We start from the raw sequence: 22,735 nt of genomic DNA on the forward strand, positions 1-22,735 counted from the left end.
TCCTAGGAGAACAATGCCAGCTTCTCCATCCTAACCATGTAGCTAAAATCCCTCATCCCTGGAACCATTATGGTAAATCTCCTCTGCACAGTAGTGGTAATGTAGGGCACAGTATAAATCAGGAAATTAGAGCTGCATGTGATAAGCGTAATCATGGGGGAACTTGTATCTATATATAGACTGGATAAACCTAATTAGCACCAATGCTGTGGAGGACAAATTTCTGAAATGGCTACGAGATGGTTTCGAGAACAGAATGTTGAGGAACCAACAAGAGAACAGGCTATTTTAGATCTAGTATTGTGCAACGACAAAGGAATAATTAATAATCTCATTGTAAAGGAACCTCTAGGGAAGAGTGACCATAATATGACAGAAATTTACTTTAAGTTTGAAAGTGATAGAGTTCAATTGGAACCTAGGGCCCTAAATCTAAACAAAGGAAACTACGAAGGTATGATGGGGCAATTTGGGTGTGGTAGATTGGGAAACTACATTAAAAGGTGTGACAGTGAACAGGCAATGGCTAGCATTTAAAGAATTAATACATGTTTTACAACAAATTTACATTCCTTTGAGGCACAAAAGCCCAGCAGACATGGTGATCCAACCAGGGCTAATAAGAGAAGTTAAAGACTGTATCAGATCAAAAGAAGAGGCTTATAAAGTTGCCAAAAAAGTAGTAAGCTTGAGGATTGGGAGCATTTTAGAATTCAGCAAAGGAGGACCAAGAAACTGAAAAAAAAGAGAAAATAGAATGAAAGCAAACTAGCAAGAAACATAAAAAATGGACTGTAAATACTTCTATAGGTATGTAAAAATGAAAACATTAGCAAAGATAAATGTGGGCCCACTACAGGTAGAGACAGGAGAAATTATAACGGCGAATAAGGAAATGGCAGAGAAACTAAAATACTGTGCATCAGTCTTCACAGAGAAAAATACAAAAAACCTCCCAGGACCTGATGATCTACATACCAGAGTGTTGAAAGAGGTTGCTGTAGAGATAGTGGATGCGTTGGTGGTCATCTTCCAAAATTCTATAGATTCTGGATCGGTTCCTGAAGATTGTAAGGTAGCAATGTAACCCCACTATTTAAGAAAGGAGGGAGAGAGAAGACTACAAACCAGTTAGCCTATCAGTAGTAGGGAAAATGCTGAAATCTATTGTAAAAGATGTGATAACTGGACACTTAGAAAATAATGGTAGGTTTGGGAAGAGTCAACATGGATTTATGGAAGGGAAATCATGTTTGACAAACCTGTTGGAGTTTTTTGAGTATGCAACTAGCAGAATAGCTAAGGGGGAAACCAGTGGATGTGGTGTATTTGGATTTTCAGAAGGCCGTTGATAAGGTCTCACATAGAAGGTTAGTAAGCAAAATTAGAGCACATGGGATTAGGGATAATATACTGGCATGGATTGAGAATTGGTTAACGGACAGAAAATACAGAGTAGGAATAAATGAGTCATTCTCAGGTTGGCAGGCTGTGACTAGTGAGGTACCGTAAGGATCAGTGCTCGGGCCCCAGCTATACACAATCTATATCAATGATTTGGATGTGGGAACCAAATGTAGTATTTCCAAGTTTGCTGATGACACAAAGGTAGGTGGGAATGTGAGTTGTGAGGAGAATGCAATGAGACTTCAAGAGGGTTTAGACAGGCTAAGTGAGTAGGCAAGAACATGGTAGATGGAATATAATGTGGAAAAATGTAAAGTTATCCACTTTGGTAGGAAAAACAGAAATGCAGAGTATTTCTTTAATGGAGAGAGATTGGGAAGTGTTAATGTCCAAAGGGACCTGGTGTCCTTGTTCATAAGTCACTGAAAGCTAATATGCAAGTGCAGCAAGCAGTTTGGAAGACAAATGGTATGTTGGCCTTTATTGCAAGAAGATTTGAGAACAGGAGTAAAGACGTCTTGCTGCAATTGTATAGAGCCTTGGTGAGATCGCACCTGGAGTATTGTGTACAGTTTTGGTCTCCTTACCTAAGGAAGGATATACTTGCCAGAGGAGTGCAACGAAGGTTCACCAGACTGATCCCTGGGATGGCAGGATTGTACCATGAGTAGAGATTGAGGAGACTGGGCCTCTATTCTCTAGAGTTTAGAAGAATGAGAGGTGATCTCATTAAAGCATACAAAATTCTTACAGGGCTCAAAAGGGTAGATGCAGGAAGGATGTTTCCCCTGGCCAGGGGTGGGGCATCTAGAACCAGGGGACAGAGTCTCAGAATAAGAGGAAGGCTGTTGAGGACTGACATGAGGAGGAATTTCTTCACTAAGAGGGTGGTGAATCTATGGAATTCTCTAGCCCAGAGGGCTGTGGAGGCTCAGTCATTGAGTCCAGGTCCCTTTGGACATCAACACTTTCCAATCTCTCACCATTAAAAAAATATTCTGCATTTCTGTTTTTCCTACCAAGTGGATAACTTCACATTTTCCACATTATATTCCATCTGCCATTTTCTTGCCCACTTAGTCTGTCAAAATCCTCTTGAGGCCTCTTTACATCCTCCTCACAGCTCACATTACCACCTAGTTTTGTGTCATCAGCAAACTTGGAAATATTACATTTGGTCCCCACACCCAAATCAATGATATAGATTGTGAATAGCTGCAGCCCAAGACAGAGATCGATAGATTTCTAGATATTAAGGATATCAAGGGATATGGGGACAGTGCATGAAAATGCCGTTATGTTCCTATAAGGAATAGGAGCAGGAATAGACCATCCAACCCCTTTATCTGCTCTGTCATTCAACTAGATCATGGCTGAGCTGATTGTGGCCTTAACTCCACTTTTCTCCTGCTGCTCCCCATATCCCTTTGTAGATCAAAAAGTGTCCAGCTTAGCCTTAAATATATTCAATGACATACAAGATTCTGAAGGGGCTTTACAAGGTAGACACAGATATTGTTTCCCCTGGCTGGAGAATCTAGAATAAGGGGGCACAGTTTCAGGATAAGAGGCCGATCATTTAGGATTGAGATGAGGAGAAATGTCTTCACTCAAAGGGTTGTGGATCTTTGGAATTCTCGATCCCAGAGGATTGTGGATGCGCTATTATTGAATATATTTAAGGCCAAGATAGACAGATTTTTGGTCACTCAGGGAATCAGGGATGTTGTAAGCAGGCAGGAAAGCGGAGTTGAAGCCCAAGATCAGCCATCATCATGTTGAATGGCGCAGCAGGCTCGACAGGCCGTATGGTCTACCCCGTTCAATCTTTTCTCATAAGACAACCCTTTCATCCCAGGAATCAGCTGAGTGAACCTTCTCTGAACTGCTTCCAATGCAGGTATATCCCTCCTGAAGCAAGGAGACCAAAATTGTACGCAGTATTCTCAGTGCAGTCTCACCAACGCCCTGTACAGTTATTGCAAGACTTCCCTACTTTTATACTCCAACCCATCTGCAATAAATGCCAGCATTCCATATGCCTTCTTAATTACTTGCTAACTTGTTGTGATTCATGTACAAGGACATCCAGATCCCTCTGTACTGCAGCATTTTGCAAACTCTCGCTACCCAAGTAATATTCCACTTTTCTATTCTTTCCGCCAAAGTGGACAACCGCACATTTTCCCACATTACAGCCAATCTGCCAATTTTTTGCCCACTCACTTAGCCTATCTGTATTTCTTTGCAGATTCTTTGTGTCCTCCTCCCAACTTGCTTTCTACCTATTTTTGTATCATCACAAATCTGGCTACAAATACACTCGATCCCTTCATCCAAGTCATTAATATAGATCATAAATAGTTGAGGTCCCAGCACGGATTCCTGTGGGATTCCACTAGCTACAATTTGCTAAGCTGAAAATGTCCCATTTATCCCGACTCTCTGGTTAACTGATAGGAAAAAATCTTCTTTCCACACTAATATATTACTCTCAACACCATGAGCTTTTATCTTATGTAGTAACCTTTTATGTGACACCTTATCGAATGCCTTTTGGAAACCCAAATACACTACATCTACTGATTCCCCATTATCTATCCTGCTCTCAACATCCTCAAAGAACTCTAGAAAAAGAAGAACAGTACAGCACAGGAACAGGCCATTCGGCCTTCCAAGCCTGCGCAGATCTTGATGCCTGCCGAAACTAACACCTTCTGCACTTCCGGGGCCCATATCCCTCTATTCCCTTCCTATTCATATATTTGTCAAGATGTCTCTTAAACGTCGCTATCGTATCTGCTTCCACCACCTCCCCTGGCAGCAAATTCCAGGCACTCACCACCCTCTGTGTAAAAAACTTGCCTCGCACATCCCCTCTAAACTTTGCCCCTCGCACTTTAAGCCTATGTCCCCTAGTAACTGACTCTTCCACCCTGGGAAAAAGCTTCCGACTATCCACTCTGTCCATGCCGCTCATAACTTTGTAAACCTCTATCATGTCGCCCCTCCACCTCCGTCATTCCAGTGAAAACAATCCGAGTTTATCCAACCTCTCCTCATAGCTAATGCCCTCCAGACCAGGCAAGATCCTGGTAAACCTCCTCTGTACCCTCTCCAAAGCCTCCACGTCCTTCTGGTAGTGTGGCGACCAGAATTGCACACAATATTCTAAGTGTGGCCTAACTAAGGTTCTGTACAGCTGCAACATGACTTGCCAATTTTTATACTCTATGCCCCGACCGATGAAGGCAAGCATGCTGTATGCCTTCTTGACTACTTTATCCACCTGCGTTGCCACTTTCAGTGACCTGTGGACCTCTAATAAAATTGTTGATCACAATTTCCCTTTCATAAAACCATACTGACTCTGCCTGATGGCATTATCATTTTCTAAATATCCTGCTACTACTTCCTTGATAATGGATTCCAGCATCCTTTCTAAAGTGTGGTAATCAGAACTGGATGCAATAATCCAATTTTGGTCTAACCAGAGCTTTATAAAAGGTTAAGCATAACCTCCCTGCTTTTGTACTCAATACCTTTATTTATGAAGCCCAAGATCCCATATGTTGTGCGAACTACTCTCTCAATATGCCCTGCCACCTTCAAAGATTGATGCATATAACTCCCAGGTCCTCTGTCTCTGCACACTCTTTAGAACTGTGCCATTCAGTCTACATTGCCTCTTCCTATCCCTTCTGCCAAAATGCATCACCTCACATTTCTCTACAAATTCCATATGCCACTTGTCTGCCCATTCCGCTAGCCTATCTATGTCCTGTTGCAGTTGATTGGTATCATTCTCAATGTTTGCCACTGCTCCAAGTTTGGTATCAGCAAAATTTGCAATTTTACCCTGAATTCAAATACCAGTCATTTTCATATACATAAAAAAAAACAGTAGTCCTAGCACCAAACCTTGGGGAACACTACTGTCTACCATCCTCCAGTCTGAACAACCATTTACCACAACTTGCTGTTTTGTCCTTAAGCCAATTTTTTTTAATCCAAGTTGACGATGACCCTCCTATTCATGAGTCTCAATTTTGTTAACCAGCCTTTTTGGTGGTACTTCATCAAATGCTTTCTTCAAATCCATACAGACAACATCCAATGCATTGTCTTTATCAACCTGCTGTTACTTAATCAAAAAAATTCAATTACATTAGTCAAATGCGATCTACTTTGCTGGTTCTCCTTAATTAACTCAAACCTCTTCGAGTGCCTGTTAATTGTTCCCTGTTTATTGTTTCTAAAACTTATCCACCACTGATGTTAAACTGACTAGTCTGTAGGTACTAGGATGTCGTTACACCCTTTCTTGAATAAGGGAGGCACATGTGCCACTCTCCCATGTATCTAGGGAAATTTGAAAGATTATGCCAAGTGTTACAACTGAGGCGGGAGGAGTGCACGGTTTATTCTAGTTCCACTTCTCCATGGGTCACAACAAATATCTAAATTTTTGCCCACTTACTGATACAGTCAATCATACACTCTATTTTTAACCCAGAATAAAACACACCAAACAGATTTCTTTAATAAACAACAAAGCTATCAGTTTATTGTAAAACAAGTCTTAACCAGTAATGAAGTAAAGCATAAACACACAGATTGAAATATTAAAGTTCCCCTTTTACCTTAGCCCCTCACACACACAAACGCATACACCAGTTAGCTGGAAAAAATAAAGGGATTTGTGTTTGAGCTCTATTACCAAAAAAAAGACGAAAAAACACTTGGGTTAAAATACTTGCTAATTCTTGAAGAAAATGAGAAGATATGGAAAGATGTCCTTTGTTTTGGTTTGGCCTTCCAAATACGTATAGACGGCTGTCACTGGGATCTTCCTAGAACACTTCTTTTCAGGCGACGTTGAAGATCAGTTTGGGTAGGCTTTCAGGAAATGTAGCAACAGAAGTTTCAGACACAGGCCTTACAGGAGAAATGCAGTAACAGTTTGGTCTGCTTCTTACACGCTTCTCAACATCGAGAAATGGAAAACTGGCAGGACTTTTTTCCCAAAGAGCTGGAACAGACCGAGTTGGGGTGGTTTATTCTTCTTGGCAAGGTGACTCTAATTCCTTTTCAAACCACTGTTGATCCCCAACTGCCTTTTGTAGCAACTTAAAGTGAAACCAAGAACATTCCAGAAGTCAAGCCTCCTGACCTCTATAAATCTTGACTTGTCACTTCACTGTAAGCATCTTCCCCAAGTCAAAAACAGCTCCTGCTGGGTAATTATTTGAAGACAGGTGCTTTCCAGTAACTGTTTACAATTCAAACCTCTCAGTGCCCCTTGTGAAGAAACACATCCATGGAATCCTTTTCAGTTTTAAAACACAAATTCGCAAATTTAACCAGAAAATGGAAGCACTCGTAACACAAGCCCTTCCGCTATCTCCACTCCCCGTTCCCTTAGCAACCTGGGATGCAAGCCATCCAGACCAGGCAACGTATCCACTCTTATCCAAGCCAGCCTTTCCAGTACATCCTGCCTATCAAATTTCATTCCATCTATTAGCTCTACCATCTCTGCTTCTACTGATATTGTGTCAGCATCCTCTTCCTTAATAAACATCTATATAAAGTACTCAAGTATTTTAGCCTTGCCCAGCACCTCTAAACATATCTCACCCTCTTTGTTCCTAATAAGCTTCACCACACCTCTTACTACACATTTACTATTTACATTCCAGTAAAAGATTTTTGGTTTCTCTCGTGTTATCTGCCATTCTATTCTCATTCTTTCTTAGCCAGTTTTATTTTCCTCTTCACTTCCCCTCTCAACTTACTTTATTTGGCCTGGTTCTCAACAAAGAATTCACCTGACAAGCATCATATGTTTCATCATAGAACCACAAAGCCATTACTGCATAGGAGGCCACCATTTGGCCCAACGAGTCCACACCGGCTCTCTGTCGGTGAATTCAGCCGCTCCCATTCTCCCACTCTATCCCCGTCACCCTGTGAGTTTATTTCCTTCAAGTGCCCATCCAATTTCTTTTTGAAATCATTAACTGCTTCCACTTCCACCACCCTGTTGGGCAGCAAGGTCATTACCATCTGCTGCGTAAAAAAATTCTTCCTTACATCACACCGCACCCCTCACCCCCGTCCCAGTAGCTCTTGCTCAAAACCTTAAATCTGTGTCCCATAGTCCTTGTATTATCAGCTAATGGGAACAGTTTTTCTTTGTCTATCTTGTATAAATCTCAATCTTGTACGTCTCTATCAACCTAACCTTGTAACTAAAATCCCTCATCCCGGAACCATTCTGGCAAATCTCCTCTGCATCTTCTCATACTTACATACTTACCAAAGTGTAGTGACCAGAACTGATGCAATATTCTAGTTGTTGCCTAACCAGAGTTTTATACAAAGGCTCAGCATAACATCCCTGCTTGTGCACTCAATACTTATATTTATTAAGCTCAAGATCCCATTTGCTTTGCTAACTACTCCCTCAATATGCCCTACCACCTTCAAAAGATCAATGACCATGGTCCCCAAGGTTCCTCTGACCCTGCACACTCTTTAGAACTGTGCAATTAAGTTGATATTGCCTCTCCCCATCCCTTCTGCCAAAATGCATCACCACACACTTCTCTGTATTAAATTCCTTCTGCCATTTGCCTGCCTATTCGACTAGCCTATCTATGTCCTTTTGCAGACAATTTGCATCGTTCTCACCCTATGCAACACCTCCAAGTTTGGTATCACAAGCAAATATTGAAATTTGACACTGTTTTCCAAAATTCAAGTCATTTTAAAGCAACAGAAAAATCAGTGGTCCTAGCACTGAACCTTGGGGAACACTATCCTCTAGTCTGAAAAACAAACATTTTCCATAATTCACTGTTTTCTGTCATTAAGCCAATTTTTTATCCAAGCTGACACTGACCCTTCTATTTGAGCCTCAATTTAGTTAAACAGCCTTTTTCTGGTACTTGGTCAAATCATTTCTTAAAATCCATATGGACAACATTCATTGCATTCCCTTCGTCAACCTGCTCTGTTAACTTGGTCAAAAAATTCAGTTAGATTAGTCAAACACGATCTGCCTTATACAAATTTGTGCCGGCTCTCCTTAATGAATTCATATCTCTTCTCTCTCAAAGAGCCAGCACAGGACGATGGCCCGAATAGTTTCGTTCTGTGTTCTGTGAGCTAATGTAAACTGCAATTGCACCACATACTAATACATGCTATGATGCAGTATGTACATTGTGGTGCTATGCTGCAATAGCCAAAGTTCATTTTATTAAAAGACACAACCCATTTCTCTTTATACCATCTTCCACAGACCAAACCCACTCCCACCTCCACCATCCCCCTCAACCAAATCAGGGTTCAAATTTAATTTTTGTTCTGTACCTTTCTTGGTGTCCTGCATTTGTTTCATGATTTCTTCTCGCTCTGCTTGTTCAGTGGCTGTAATTACCCGAAAGGAACCTTCCCTGGTAAATGTGGTTCGATTGGCATCAAATGTGGCAGTAACACCACACTCCTTCTCACGTTTCTGCTTCCTCTCCAAACATGCCGCAAAAGCACATCCCACAGCATGACTTAACCGCTCACCCTGAGGAACATCATAATATTGTTAACATGTTCAAACATCAGGAAATGAATTCCCTATACAATAGCACTCATCAACCAGCAACAGTACATTAAACATTATCTATCTTGAGCCTAACTATATTGTTTTTACTGTTACCTTGGTATAGATAGGCTAATGCAACTTCCTTGTGACTGAGTTGCTCAGCCACAAAGACTGTCAAGATCCCATGTTCAAACCTCAGGAACTCTACAAGCATATCCCAAAGAGTTACACCTTCCAGGGGAGAGAGGTGGAAAGTGGCAAGAAAACAGTGGCAGGAGGAGCCAGAGACCTTTCTGAACTGCATGTTTCCATAACACACCACATGGTGTATTTATACACAGAGCTACTGGAAATGCAGAAAGCAGACATTATAGTGCTTACCATCTTTATTTTCAAGAGATGTGTGCAGAAAGTCAACACCGCTTTTACATGCATTATTTTGCTGAAATTAATTTATGAAATTTGACAACTTCTTCAGTTGCAGACTCTGCTGGAATTGCATTAGCTGGTGAAAATTTCACTGTACACGACACCATGTAACATTACAAATCAATTGATAGCAGCAGCAGCAAAATCTAAGTCTATTGTTGGGAGTCGAAGATAGAAAATCTAATTGACAATGTACATTACACATATGTATTCTTGGAAAAAAATACGTTTTTCATCTGCCAGTGTTTTATGGCTTTTGGAGAGCTTATTTTATGGTTTTCAGAAGTTCATCTCTGGTACTTTATCCCCCAGAATTGGAATTGCTAAGCGCTGGTGTATGCTTGCAGAATGATAATACAATCAAAATGAAATAGGAGATTTTAAAATAAATCTCATGAACTAACGTTGTGTACCAATTAATTTTGCCTCAGAGGCACCTCACTTCTCGCACCATGGTAGTACAAAAGCATATTGAATTGCAATGTTACTCGTATCTCAATAGATTATTGTGCCTCAGATTGACAGATAGTCTTGAGTTTCATTGCTATTCAGAGAAAATGACCAAGCATCTTGCAGCCTATACTAGTATTTCTGCACAAATACAAAACCAACTGCATAGATACATAATATTATAAAGGTTCCAGATATGTTACTTTCCATTATAATGTTTCATTTTTGAAATTTGCAAAAATCATATTGAAAAGAGTCAATACAGTCAATGCTTTGCAAGAATGGCAGGTAGCTCATTCAAAGCTTTGATGGATAACTGTAGACGTGCTGTGAAACTAAACATTATAAGACCAGGAGGCTGCAGGTTCTATTCCTGGTGCATGTTCAGTCACAACAGCAGCTGGGAGTCCATAAGCCAAAGCTCTCGCTTCTGCCTGAAGTGGAAAGTGTACCTATGGAAATCAGATTGCAACAGGGCTGGTCGTGGATGGAACATCCTCCAACACTCACTGACCAGATTCACATAGTGGATGAAATAAGAGAAGGCTGCAAGTTGTCTGTGCCCAAGAATGAGTCAGCACCTTCATGAGAAAAAAGGCAAGAAATAAAAATAAGTGCAGATGGAATGGAATACTTTTGCAACGCTTAAAAAAGTGACTTCAGCAGACAAGCATGCTAAATCTTCCAATTGGTTAGGGCGAGATAAGGGGTAAGCATCCATCCTCCATAATGCAGTTGGAAAGATATGTGACCGACACAAAGGAATTCAAGATAATTCTGTAACCTGTCACAAAATGCAGTACAAAAATGGTCAATGGCAACTCCAACCATAGGAACATCGGAGCAGGCGTAGACCATTCAGCCCATCGAGCCTGCCCCACCATTCAAAAAGATCATGGCTGAACATCCACTTCAAAGCCTTTTTCCCCACACTACCCTCATATCCCTTTATGTCATTGGTATTTAGAAATCTGTCAATCTCTACTTTAAGCATACTCAATGACAGCCCTCTGGGGTAGAGAATTCCAAAGATTCACAACCCTCTGAGTAAAGAAATTTCTCCTCATCTCTGTCTTAAGTGGCTTCCCCCTTATTTTGAAATTGTGTCCCCTAGTTCTAGACTCCGTAACCAGGGGAAATATCTTAGCTGCATCTACCCCGTCTATCCCTTTAAGTATTTTGTAGGTTTCAATGAGATCACCTCTCATTCTTCGAAACTTGAGAGAATACAGGCCCAGTTTCCCCAATCTCTCTTCATAGTACAGTCCCGCCATTCCGGGAACCTTCATTGCACTCCCTCTATGTCAATAATATCCTTCCTAAGGTAAGAGGTCCAAAACTGCAGACAGTCCTCCAGGTGCAGTCTAACCAAGATTCTACACAATTGAAGCAAGACTTCACTACTCCTGAACGCAAATCGTGCACCTCCATGTTAACTTTCAGTGACTTATTGACAAGGACATCCAGGTCCCTTGGTACATCTACACTTTCAAATCTCTTACCATTTAAAAAATTCTCTGCACATCTGTTCCTCCTACCAAAGTGGATTATCTCACATTTTTCCACATTATATTCCATCTGCCATGTTCTTGCGCACTCACCAAGTCTGTCCAAATCCCCTTGAAGCCGCTTTACATCTTCCTCACAACACACATTCCCACCTAGTTTTGCGTCATCCGCGAACTTGGAAATATTACATTTGGTGCTCACATCCAAATCATTGATATATATTGTGAATAGCTGGGGACCAAGCACTGATCCCTGCGGTACCCCACTAATCACAGCCTGCCACCATGTGAATGACCCGTTTATTCCTACGCTCTGCTTCTGCCTGTTAACCATGCTAATTACCTCCTAATCCATGTGCTTTAATTTTGCTAACCAACCTCCTGTGGGGAACTTTATCAAAAGCCTTCTGAAAATCCAAGTATACCATGACCACCAACTCCCCTTTATCAATTCTGTTAGTAACATCCTCAAAAAACTCCAACATCTCCCTTCCTTCTTAAACAGTGGGGTGACATTTACTAACTTCCAATCTGCAGGAACGTTCCAGAATCTATAGAATTTTGGAAGATGATCACCAATGTATCCATTCTCTCCATAGCTACCTCTTTCAACACTCTGGGATGGAGAATATCAGGTCCTGCCTGGGGACTTATCAACCTTCAGCCCCATCAATTTCTCCAATTAGTAAGAAGGCTGTTTTGGAGAAATTAATGGGGGTGAATCAATTGCACCTCACTTGCTAAATGCCCCGCACTGTGCAGCACTGACGGTGTGAATACTGTGCGACCCCATCACTGTGCAATGGAGTTCAATCTGATAGGGCACTGAATTACTTCATTCTTAAAAGAAAAAGTTTTATGGTTTCAAGCAAGTATGGCAATCTTGCAACAGGATAGTCACCCTTCTTTATCACCTGGCACTGAAGTTGCAATACTGCTCAAAACAGTTAAAGGGACCCCTCTCACTCCATCAGCTTTACAAATCTCATTTGCAGTCTGACTTCAGTTTTGCAAACCACCACCCACCCCCCAACCCTAACTTCCACTGAAGTCGAATTTTGGCCTTGTTAATATTAAAGAGGTGAAAAAGGCTCGCTTACCGAATCCCTTACAGCCAAGAAGCAGTGACAGATCCAACGCCTGGTTGTACCATCTCGACAAATGTATGAGAAGGCCTTCTCAAAGTTTCGGTCGGGGGCACAGAAGGACACCTTCTCTATAGTCTGATCAACAATAAGGTCCTGTAAATAACAAAGAAAATACAAGAGAAATGAAGAAATTAACAGCTTGCCAATACTCTATATTGCATACCCAATCCAACTACTTTGATACAGTCCCAAAGTTTGATCACCCTCCAGAACTATTTTATAAATCCTTTTTTTCTCAAACACCAGATGGCAGTCTTGCACAGTATACAATTAAATAGACAATAATCTTCGCTGCCAGGTTTATGAAGCATTTCTTTTCCAAAGAAAAGCTACAGTTTGTTCCAAGCTTGTTGCTGTAGATATACACATTTCCAAACATTGTGAATCTAAAAAGGTACATTTTGTCCGTCGACGTGGTACTTCATATTTTGAGTGCTTTTTTCTACAAGTGACATAGCGGATTGTTAGTAAAAAATGACACCGAGCATTATTGAGTTTGATCCATCCATTATCTTTATCCAATACCTTACACCTGTCACCTACATAATGTTAACTGAGCCAGTCAATTCTCCTCTTCCTCACTGCTTAAGCATCAAAGTTATATCCTTTTCTAACTGATGAACACCAATCATGAAACACAAAACTTTCCTGCATCATTTTAATTTTCTCAATCATGTTCCACCAAAAAGAGATTTTACCACATCAGTTCTCATTCTTAAAAACATTTTCTGCACTGGGAAAATCATTACATGATTATAGCCTTAACAGGTTTCTAAAAGGTCAAAAAATGAAGTTTGTGTTATAATACATGAAGATTCAGGGGGAAAAAAGCACAAAGCTACAAAAATGTCAAACTTGCCCAACCCATCTCCCAATTAGTCTGATTCTCCTGCTCTCACACATGCTCCAACACACCTTGCTGTAACACTGCAGACCTTGAACATACCCTCCCCAATACATCACTGCCCAGCTGATGGCAGCAATCCCAAGTTAAACAAGCACACGAATCTTAAATGAGTTGATGCCAAACCTCCATCACAGCTGTGCACAAAAAACTTGGCAAAGTCATGTCAGCCTCATTGTTGTGATGTGAGGCAACATAACCAAGCAACCAAAGGAACCACTGTATTGTCCAAAACTCTGGACTCCCAAACTGTCCCCAAAGCAACTCCAAGCCCTAAACTTCACTGCCACATCTCATCTCAAATCAACCTGACTTCTTACCCATTTAATAAGCCCTGCCAAATTCACTCTCACTCCCCACATTAACCTGCTGCTGTCGCTCACCCTCACTTAGCAGCTCTCCTTTCATCAACTTTGTGTTCTATTTCCACCTCAATCCCTCTTCCTACTCCAGCACCACACTTCACCTCATTCTCTTTCCTACCTTCTTTTAAAGAGGGCAAATTATTCAATTTCTGCTTTTAAGGTGCAAACATATCAACTAAAAAGACACACAGCTTGCTAGACACAAAGCCAAATGCAATTGAAAAAAGACATGCATTTATGTAGCGCTTTTCATAACCACTGGATTGTCAAGTGCTTTACAGCCAATGAAGTAACTTTGAAGTGTAGGCACACAGCAAGCACCCACAAGCAGCAATATGATAATGACTAGATAACCTGCTGTTGTGATGTTGATTGAGATATAAATATTGGCCTGGACACCGGGCATAACTCTGCTTTGTCGGAATAGGGTCATGGAATCTTTTACATCCATCTGAGGGGGCAGACAGGGCCTTAGTTTAACACCTCATCTGAACACAGCAAATATATTTTAAAGCAATGGAAAAGATCACAGAAGGTTAAGTGAGGATTACAAGTTATCTATTAGAATATTTGAAAATAAATTTCAAGAACAAAATTAAAATAATTAGGGGAGAATAATTTTTATATTCTGTTCACTATTTACAAATTATATTTTTGTTTGCGAGCCACAGGGATCAAACTGTTTTGCTTACATCTGGGGAAATTTGCAAAAGGAGTTAAAAGCAGAGAAATATTACTCTATACAGCAGATGGAGGTTGCGGTGGGTGGGAAGGGGGTAATTTATTTGTTCCATTTTCCATTTAAACCCGTTAGATAAGGCCAAAAGCCATCTTTTTGATTTATTTCATTTTGGTTTCTTTGTTGCCCACTCGGCATAATCATTGATTAACTAATTAATATGCCTGAAATCTAGAACCACCCACCACACTACCTGCCCCCGCAACCCCACCTCCCCCCCACCCAAGTGACTGAGGCTTCGTTCCATAACCCTTCATAAGCTTGTCTTAATCATTCAGTTTTGAAATTTTTGATTTATTTATTTATTTAAATAAATAAATAGAACATTTCAAAACTGAATGATTAAGACAAGCTTATGAAGGGTTACGTAACCATGGTGAGTAGATGGAGCTAAGATACAGGTGAGCCATGACCTAACTGAATGGTGGAATAGGCTCGAGGGGCTGAATGGCTTAGTCCTGTTCCTGTGTTCCTATGCCACTTTCACTCCTGCAAAGCAGTCTTGTCTCAGTGGTAGCACACTCACCTCTGGGTCAGAAGGATTTAAGCCCTTCTTGATACTTGAGCACATAATCCAGGCTGATGCTCCCAGTACAGTACTGAGGGAGTACTGCACTGACAGAAATGTTAAACTAAGGCCTCGTCTGTTACCTCTGGTGGATATAAAAGGACCCATCACTCTGTTTTGAAGAGGAGCAGGGGAGTTTTGGTCAACATTTATCCCTCAACCTATATCTCAGAAAAAACAAATTATCTGGTCATTATTTCCTTGCTGTTTGGTTGTGAAAAGCACCATATAAGGTTCCTACTTCTTCCTTTGCTTCTCTTCCTGATGAAACAAGTAGTTTTTAGAGATTCCATCAGGGATGTAGCTCTTCTAGAATTGAAAAACAGTACTGCAGAAAATGCACATACATCAGCAAGTATGCATGTACAGCAGTTTGGGTAAATGCTGCATTTTTTTCTTAAAGCTCCATTTTTCAAATATGTAAAGCGGAGTCAAATCCCAAATAAGCAGTTTTCACACGATCTAAGTTACAGCCTGAACAGAAGAGGGAAGGGACTGAAGTCAGCCAAGCAGTTGCCAGCAATCACTCTTTGCTCCTTTCATCCCACTGTATAAACAGGGCAATGCCAAGGACAAGGAGGAGAAACTGAATGGTCAACGCTAAAATTCCATTGAGGCTCTTCAGCATGAACAAGGCAACACACAGTGCTGTGCTAAAACTTGCCCTTATAATTATTCACTCACAATGGCTAACCGTCTACAAGCAAATTTTTGGCCACAGACAGTGTTTATTACACTGACTAGATAAAAATTCAAGTCAATGCCAGAATTTGGGATTTTTAAAAATTGTTGTCAATCTTCTTTCTCTAACTCATACCCAGGTTACTACTGCTCAGATGCCTGCTCACCCAAGCACTCGTTTCATTGTTTGAGAACATATAGTTATTGAGTGTTAGCATGCTATTCCAACTGCCGAGGACATCACAACCAAGCCTGATACCACCCTTGCATGTCCACCTTAGCAATCAAAAGCAGGAACCTTGCTAGATTCTTCCCTTTAATCTCGGGACACTCAGACCAAGTGTAATGCTTACAGCAGACCTTGCTGAGATCAGCTGATTGCACAGAGCAGGAATCAAACTAGGGACCTTCTGATTCATGTGACTTAGCATTACTATGGGCAGCACCTACACATATTAGGCCACTGGTGTGCTAGTATGTACCTTTTATCTTGGACACCACCAGAGGAAGAAAATTGAAATGTTTGATGCTATAGCACAAATATTGAATGCTTTCTAATATCTCATAAATCCTACCATATCTAGTTTGTTCTTGCTCAAGAATGAAGTATAAGGCAGAGACTTCTTCTCAACTGTGAACTGTTCCTACTGGTTAGTTATTGATCAATTTGCCAAGAATCCTTGCAAGTAATCTCTCCATAGGTATTTTAACCTCCATTTCCCAAATGATCCAGCCAAGACTGGAAATCCCTCTTTTCAGGAAAGCTGAAGACTGATAGTCAATCAAAACTGGCATTCAGACTCTGATCTTCTGGCTGAGTGCCGGATGCTTCAGTTGCATTCCTTTCAAGTTAACTTCAAAAACTGATTTACTGTTTAGTTTTACAGGGCATCAGACTGCCAGCTCCTTAGATTTTTTTTTTATTTTCATGAGATGTGGGCATCACTGGCAAAGCCAGCATTTATTGCCCATTCCCAACTACCCATGACAACTGAGTGGCCTGCTAAGCCATTTCAGAGGACAGTGAAGAATCAACCACATTGCTGTGGGTCTGGAGTCACATGTAGGCCAGACCAGGTAAGGACGGCAGATTTCCTTCCCTAAAGGACATTAGCGAACCAGATGGGTTTTTACAACAATCGATGATAGCTTCACGGCGCCTTTACTGAGACTAGCTTTCAATTTCAGATTTTTTTTGTATTAACTAATTGAACTTATTAATTAATTGAATTTAAATCCCACCAGCTGCCATGGTGGGATTTGAACCTATGTCCCCAGTAATATTGACCTGGGCCTCTGGATTACTAGTTTAGTGACATCATCACTACACAGTCTCCCCAGCTGCAATTGCTGTAATAGACACAGGGCAACAAAGCCTGCACATTGAGCTTTCAAGCAAAGTGGTAATGCCTGACTGCACACAGATCAATATGTGAAAATTTATCTTTATGCTCAGTCACGTATGCCTATCGGTCACCTTGTAAATAATATTCTTATCTATTGACCATAGATGTATGGGCAGATTCCTTCAGCTGAAGGAGAATTTGTACTCAGTCAAATTCAGTTTTATGGAGCTAATTTAAATTTTATTTATTACAGTTCTATTTTAGCAATTGTTTAAAACAGCAAGTCATTTGGCTGCTGCAGGAGAATGAAATTTATAGCTGCACACTGCCAAAGGCAATCCATCACATTACTTCCTGCTCTAAGATCACATATCCTTCTTACAGCATTAAGCTATTTATAAAGAATGAACAGAATAGCGATAAGACACTTCTTAGATAATCACGAGTTTACTTTCTCAGTCAATACCACACTACCTCCAATCCCATTTAATTAAAAAATGTATTTAGCTCATTTTAGTTGGACGATGATAAATGTACTTAGGTTTAAGCACCTCAATTGTTACAGTTGAAGATTTTTATTTTGAGAGAGCGCTTAACGTACCATAGGAGTGCTTCAGGAAAAACTGTACAAATATCTGGAATAACTTCTTAGTCAATTGAGTATTATAACCGGTGCAACAAGGTTACGATTATAGCACTGGAGAAGATAGGAAAAATCATCATGCAGAAGCCCTGTATACCTTCTCTGGTAGCACCTTCAGTGAAGAAGTTGGGACTACCAGTGCTCAAATATTTTCTAACAATTAGAAAAGCAGTTGAATGATGGGCTCCCTTCCCTTTCTAGGATTTGGTGACATGCATTCAACACCAACACCTTCGCACACATGTCCAAGGAATGAATCGTACAGGTAAGATTAGATCTATTCGAGAAGGTTAGGTGTTCCTGGTAGCCATAACAAACAGGTATTCCACAAAAATAATCTGTGCAAGGTTGGCCACTGGTGAGGTATCAAAGGCTTTGCTATGGGCAGTAACAGTCAATGCAGCATCAGACTGAAACTCCTTCAATTTGCATTGCAATGGCCTTCCATGGCACTATTTTGAAGAGGAGCAGGAATGTGATCACCAGTGTCCTGATCTGTAGTACTTAAGATTTGTGCTCTAGAACTAATTGTGCCCTTAGCCAAGCTGTTCCAGTACAGCGACAACACTGGCATCCACCCAACAATGTCCAAAATTGCCCAGGTATGTCCTGTCTACAAAAAACAGAACAAATCTAATCCGGCCAATTACCGCTCCATCAGTCTACTCTCAATCATCAGTAAAGTGATGGATGAGATCATAGACAGTGCAATCAAGCGGAACTTACTCAGCAATAAGCTGTTCACTGATGAACAGTTTGGGTTCCGCCAGGGCTACTCAACTCCAGATCCCTTTACAGGCTTGGTCCAAACATAGACAAAAGAGCTAAATTCCAGAGATGAGCTGAGAGCGACTGCACTTGACATCAAGCAGTATTTGACCGAGTGTGGCATCAAGGGGTCTTAGTAAAATTGAAGTCAATAGCAATTGAGGGAAAGTTTCCCACTGGTTGGAGTCACATCTAGCACAAAGGAAAATGGTTGTGGTTGTTGGAGGCCAATCATCTCAGCCCCAGGATATCGCTGCAGGAGTTCCTCAGGGTAGTGTTCTCGGCCCAACCATCTTCAGCTGCTTCATCAATGACCTTCCCTCCATCATGTCAGAAGTGGGGATGTTCATTAATGTCTGCGCAGTGTTCAGTACTATTCACAACCCCTCAGATACTGAAGCAGCCTGTGCCTGCACGTAGTGAGACCTGGACAACTTTCAGGCTTCCACTGATAAGTGGTAAGTAACATTGCCAGGCAATGACCATCTCCAGCAAGAGAGAATCTAACCATATCCCTTACATTCAACAGCCATTACCATTGCTGAATCGCCCATCAACAACGACCTGGGGGTGACCATTGACCAGAAACTTAACTGGAACTGCCATATAATTACTGTAGCTACAAAAGCAGATCAGAGGCTGGGAATTCACATTGAGAAACTCACCTCCCGACTTCTCAAAGCCTGTCCACCATCTACAAGGCATAAGTCAAAAGTGTCATGGAATATTTTCCACTTGCCTGGATGAACGCAGCTCCAACAACGCTCAAGAAACTCGACACCATCCAGGATAAAGCAACCGGCTTGATTGGCACCCCATCCACCACCTTAAACATTCATTCCTTCTACCACTGACACATAGTATGTACCTTACACAAGATGAACTGCAGCAACTCACCAAGCCTCATTACACAGCACCTTCCAAACCTGCAACCTCTACCATCTAGAAAAAGACACATGGGAACCCCACCACCTGCAAGTTCCCCTCCAAGCCACATACCACCCTGACTTGGAAATATATTGTCATTCCTTCACTGTCGCTGGGTCAAAATTCCGGAACCCCCTTCCTAACAGCATTGTGGAGATACCTACACCCCATGGTCTACAGCAGTTCAAGGAGGCAGTTCACCACCACCTTCGCAAGGGCAATTAGGGCAATAAATGCTAGCCTAACCAATGATGCCCACATCCCGCAAATGAATAAAAAAATCTTGCTGTGCACAAATTGGCTGCCATGTTTCTTACATCAGTGACTTGTCATGCATGAAGGAGCCATGATGAAACAAACAATGAAATAGAAGAATTATGAATCTAAAATGTCAACTGCTAAACAAAATCACAAGAACATGGACACTTATACACAGTCAAAATGGGAGTAGCAGCCATGTGAAAATCCACAAACTCATCTGTAAAAATGAGGCTCATTAACCTTGTCTGGAATAGCTCTGGGGAGAAGCTCTTTGAAATTGAAAGGAGCTATTGCATATTAATTACTCTGATCGACATGAATGCATTAACAGAGGATGCTGAAGAGAGTCTGGCTCATAGCCAAACCAAGATGAATAAGATGTGAAGCAGCAACATCGTAACAGAATGAGTTCCATCAAACATCAAAGAGAGAGAGAGAGAGAGATCAAGCCAACATCACAGAAAGCCTGTGAAAAGGATCCAGCGAGAGAAGAACCCTGCTGACCAATAACAGCCACCACAGCAGAGACACCACAAAAAGGCTTTGAGACTAACCACTTGCGAAGTTAACAAACTACACACCACCAGCTTTGGGCGGTATTATAACCACTAGAGCTCTACACCACCTCCGTAAATTCAAGACTATGAATAATCAGGCCAGCAACTTTAAAAAACTTTTCCTCCCAAGAAGACTCAATAATCTTCTGTAAACCATGAACACTTACCTCACTTGGGACTTTCAACTACTTCTTACCCTTTTCTCTCTATCTACCTATTCTTGTGTACGTATGCACGGGTGAATGGAAGAACTGGTCAGGTGGGCAGAAAAGTGGCAAATGGAATTGAAGCCAGAGAAATGTGAAGTGATGCATTTGGGGAGGTCAAACAAGGCAAATGAATACACGATTAATGGGAGAATATGGAGGTGTGTAGAGGAAGAGAAGGACCTTAGAGTGAATGTCCACAGATCCCTGAAGGGAGAAGGCATATGGAATCCTTTCCTTTATTAGCCGAGATATAGAATACAAGAGCAGGGAGGTAATGTTGGAACTGTGTAACTCATTGGTTAGGCCACAACTTGAGTACTGTGTGCAGGTCTGGTCACCTCATTACAGAAAAGATGCAATTGCACCAGAGAAGGCATAGAGGAGATTTATGAGATTTATGCCGGGAATGGAAAAATGCAGCTATGAGGAAAGATTGGATAGGCTGGGGTTGTTCTTCTTGGAACAGAGAAGGCTGAGGGGAGATCTGATTGTAATGTACAAAATTGAGGGGGCCTGGATAGAGAAGATGTGAAGGGCCTATTTACATTAGCAGAGGTCAGTGACTGGGGGGCATTGATTTGAAGTGATTGGTAGAAAGATTAGGAAATACTTTTCATCCAGAGGATGGTAGGGGGCTGGAACTCACTGCCTAAAAAGGGTAGTAAAGGCAGAAACCCTCAACTCATTTAAAAGGTGTCTGGATATGCATCTCAAGTGCCGTAATCTGCAGGGCTACGGACCAAATGCCGGAAGGTGGGATTAGAATGGGTGGCTCCTTTTTTGGCCGGCGCACACAGAATGGGCCAAATGGTCTCCTTCTGTGCCGTAATCTGTGATTCTATTCTATGAATGTGAGCAAGCAATGTTATGATAATATTTGTCTGTTTCTTTGTTCCTAAAGACACTCAGAGGCTAAAGCATAATTTTAACAAAACACTATTGCAGTCAGCTGGGAGGTGAACCGTGGGAACCATCCACACCCCTTAACACCTGCCATAACAGACTACACTTCAAAAGCACTTCACTGGCTGTAAAAAGCTTTGGGACATCCTGAGGTTGTGAAAGGCGTGATACAAATGCTAGTCTTTTGTTCATAACTCAGATGAGACGAAGTAATCACATCAAGAATCATGGACAATGGTACATCTGTGCATTGGTGTACCAATAGGCTGCTCTAAGCACACTCCAGTGAGAAGGTTTTGAAGTGGATGAATCATTGGTAACAAGTGCTTAATTGTCTCAGGCCACAGATACCAAAACATCAATATGGCTACATGTGCTATTTGATGTGGTTATATGAAGAGAAACACAAGCAATTGTGGATTTTGAACCTCAATTTGCATCCATACAGGGCACCTTTAATTTTAGATAACCTATCAGAAAATGTTAAATACAACCAAATGCAACAAAGAAATTTCAAATAATAGCATAAAATTCTCATAATTCACAGTCATTTTTATTGCCAAATCCTGAGACCATCAAAATGTAATTTTAACATTTCACATTTCTCCACTTAAGCTTCCAAGGCTCTAAATCAAAACATGATGTGCTCCTGCAATGAGTACCAGTAGAAAATTAACGCGCAAAGAATCATTAAACAATTTGGAAAATAAACTATATTGTGATTTTAAACAGCCAAAAAAGATTAAGGAATGTTGACTATTACTTCCTGAAATGACAAATCAATGCTAGGTAAAAGGCTGCAAAACATTGCATAGAAGTAAACAGAATAGTAAACTGACCTTCGTTTTTTCATCCACCACTCGCAGTCCATCTGCTGACACCCACAACATAGCCTTAACTGGCTTCTTTCCAGTCTTAAAAGGGGAAAAAATGCAAAGATTTAGTTAAACAGCTTAATAAACCAATGAAACCAAAGGGGGAAAATCAGCAGAGACATAAACACGAATAGCAGTGTGGAAGATTAGATTCCATTGTCAAATAGCCCAGCACACACAATTATTTTTTTTTTATAAAAGAGTAGCTGAACATCATAGCTTCAAGGCATGAGGGAAGAAGAGGAATCCCACACCATTAAACACGCAAAGCGCTGATCTCTCTCCCTATTATTAAACCAGAATAAAAAATTGGAAGCTTGGGTCAACTGACACTTAAGGAGTTACACCACTAATATGGTAGGCAGTTTTTCTGCTACTGGGGAAACAATGAGATTTTAAATCTACACTGCACACACACTTGGGTTAGCTTGAAGGTTGATT

General features: G+C 41.0%; 1 protein-coding gene across 3 annotated transcripts in view; it reads right to left on the reverse strand.

Annotated features, from left to right (window-relative positions):
• numb (NUMB endocytic adaptor protein) overlaps positions 1 to 22,735 on the reverse strand; it is a 202,681-nt gene that overhangs the window by 18,155 nt on the left and 161,791 nt on the right. For all 3 annotated transcript variants that reach the window (XM_068039741.1, XM_068039739.1, XM_068039740.1), the window contains 3 exons: positions 22,259 to 22,333; positions 12,501 to 12,641; positions 8,788 to 8,992 (listed from right to left, as the gene is read on the reverse strand). In XM_068039741.1, the coding sequence (XP_067895842.1) occupies positions 8,788 to 8,992; positions 12,501 to 12,641; positions 22,259 to 22,333 (421 nt within the window). The remainder of the gene's footprint in view (positions 1 to 8,787; positions 8,993 to 12,500; positions 12,642 to 22,258; positions 22,334 to 22,735) is intronic.

The sequence above is a fragment of the Heterodontus francisci genome, chromosome 9, assembly GCF_036365525.1.
Source record: "Heterodontus francisci isolate sHetFra1 chromosome 9, sHetFra1.hap1, whole genome shotgun sequence".
NCBI lineage: Eukaryota > Metazoa > Chordata > Chondrichthyes > Heterodontiformes > Heterodontidae > Heterodontus > Heterodontus francisci.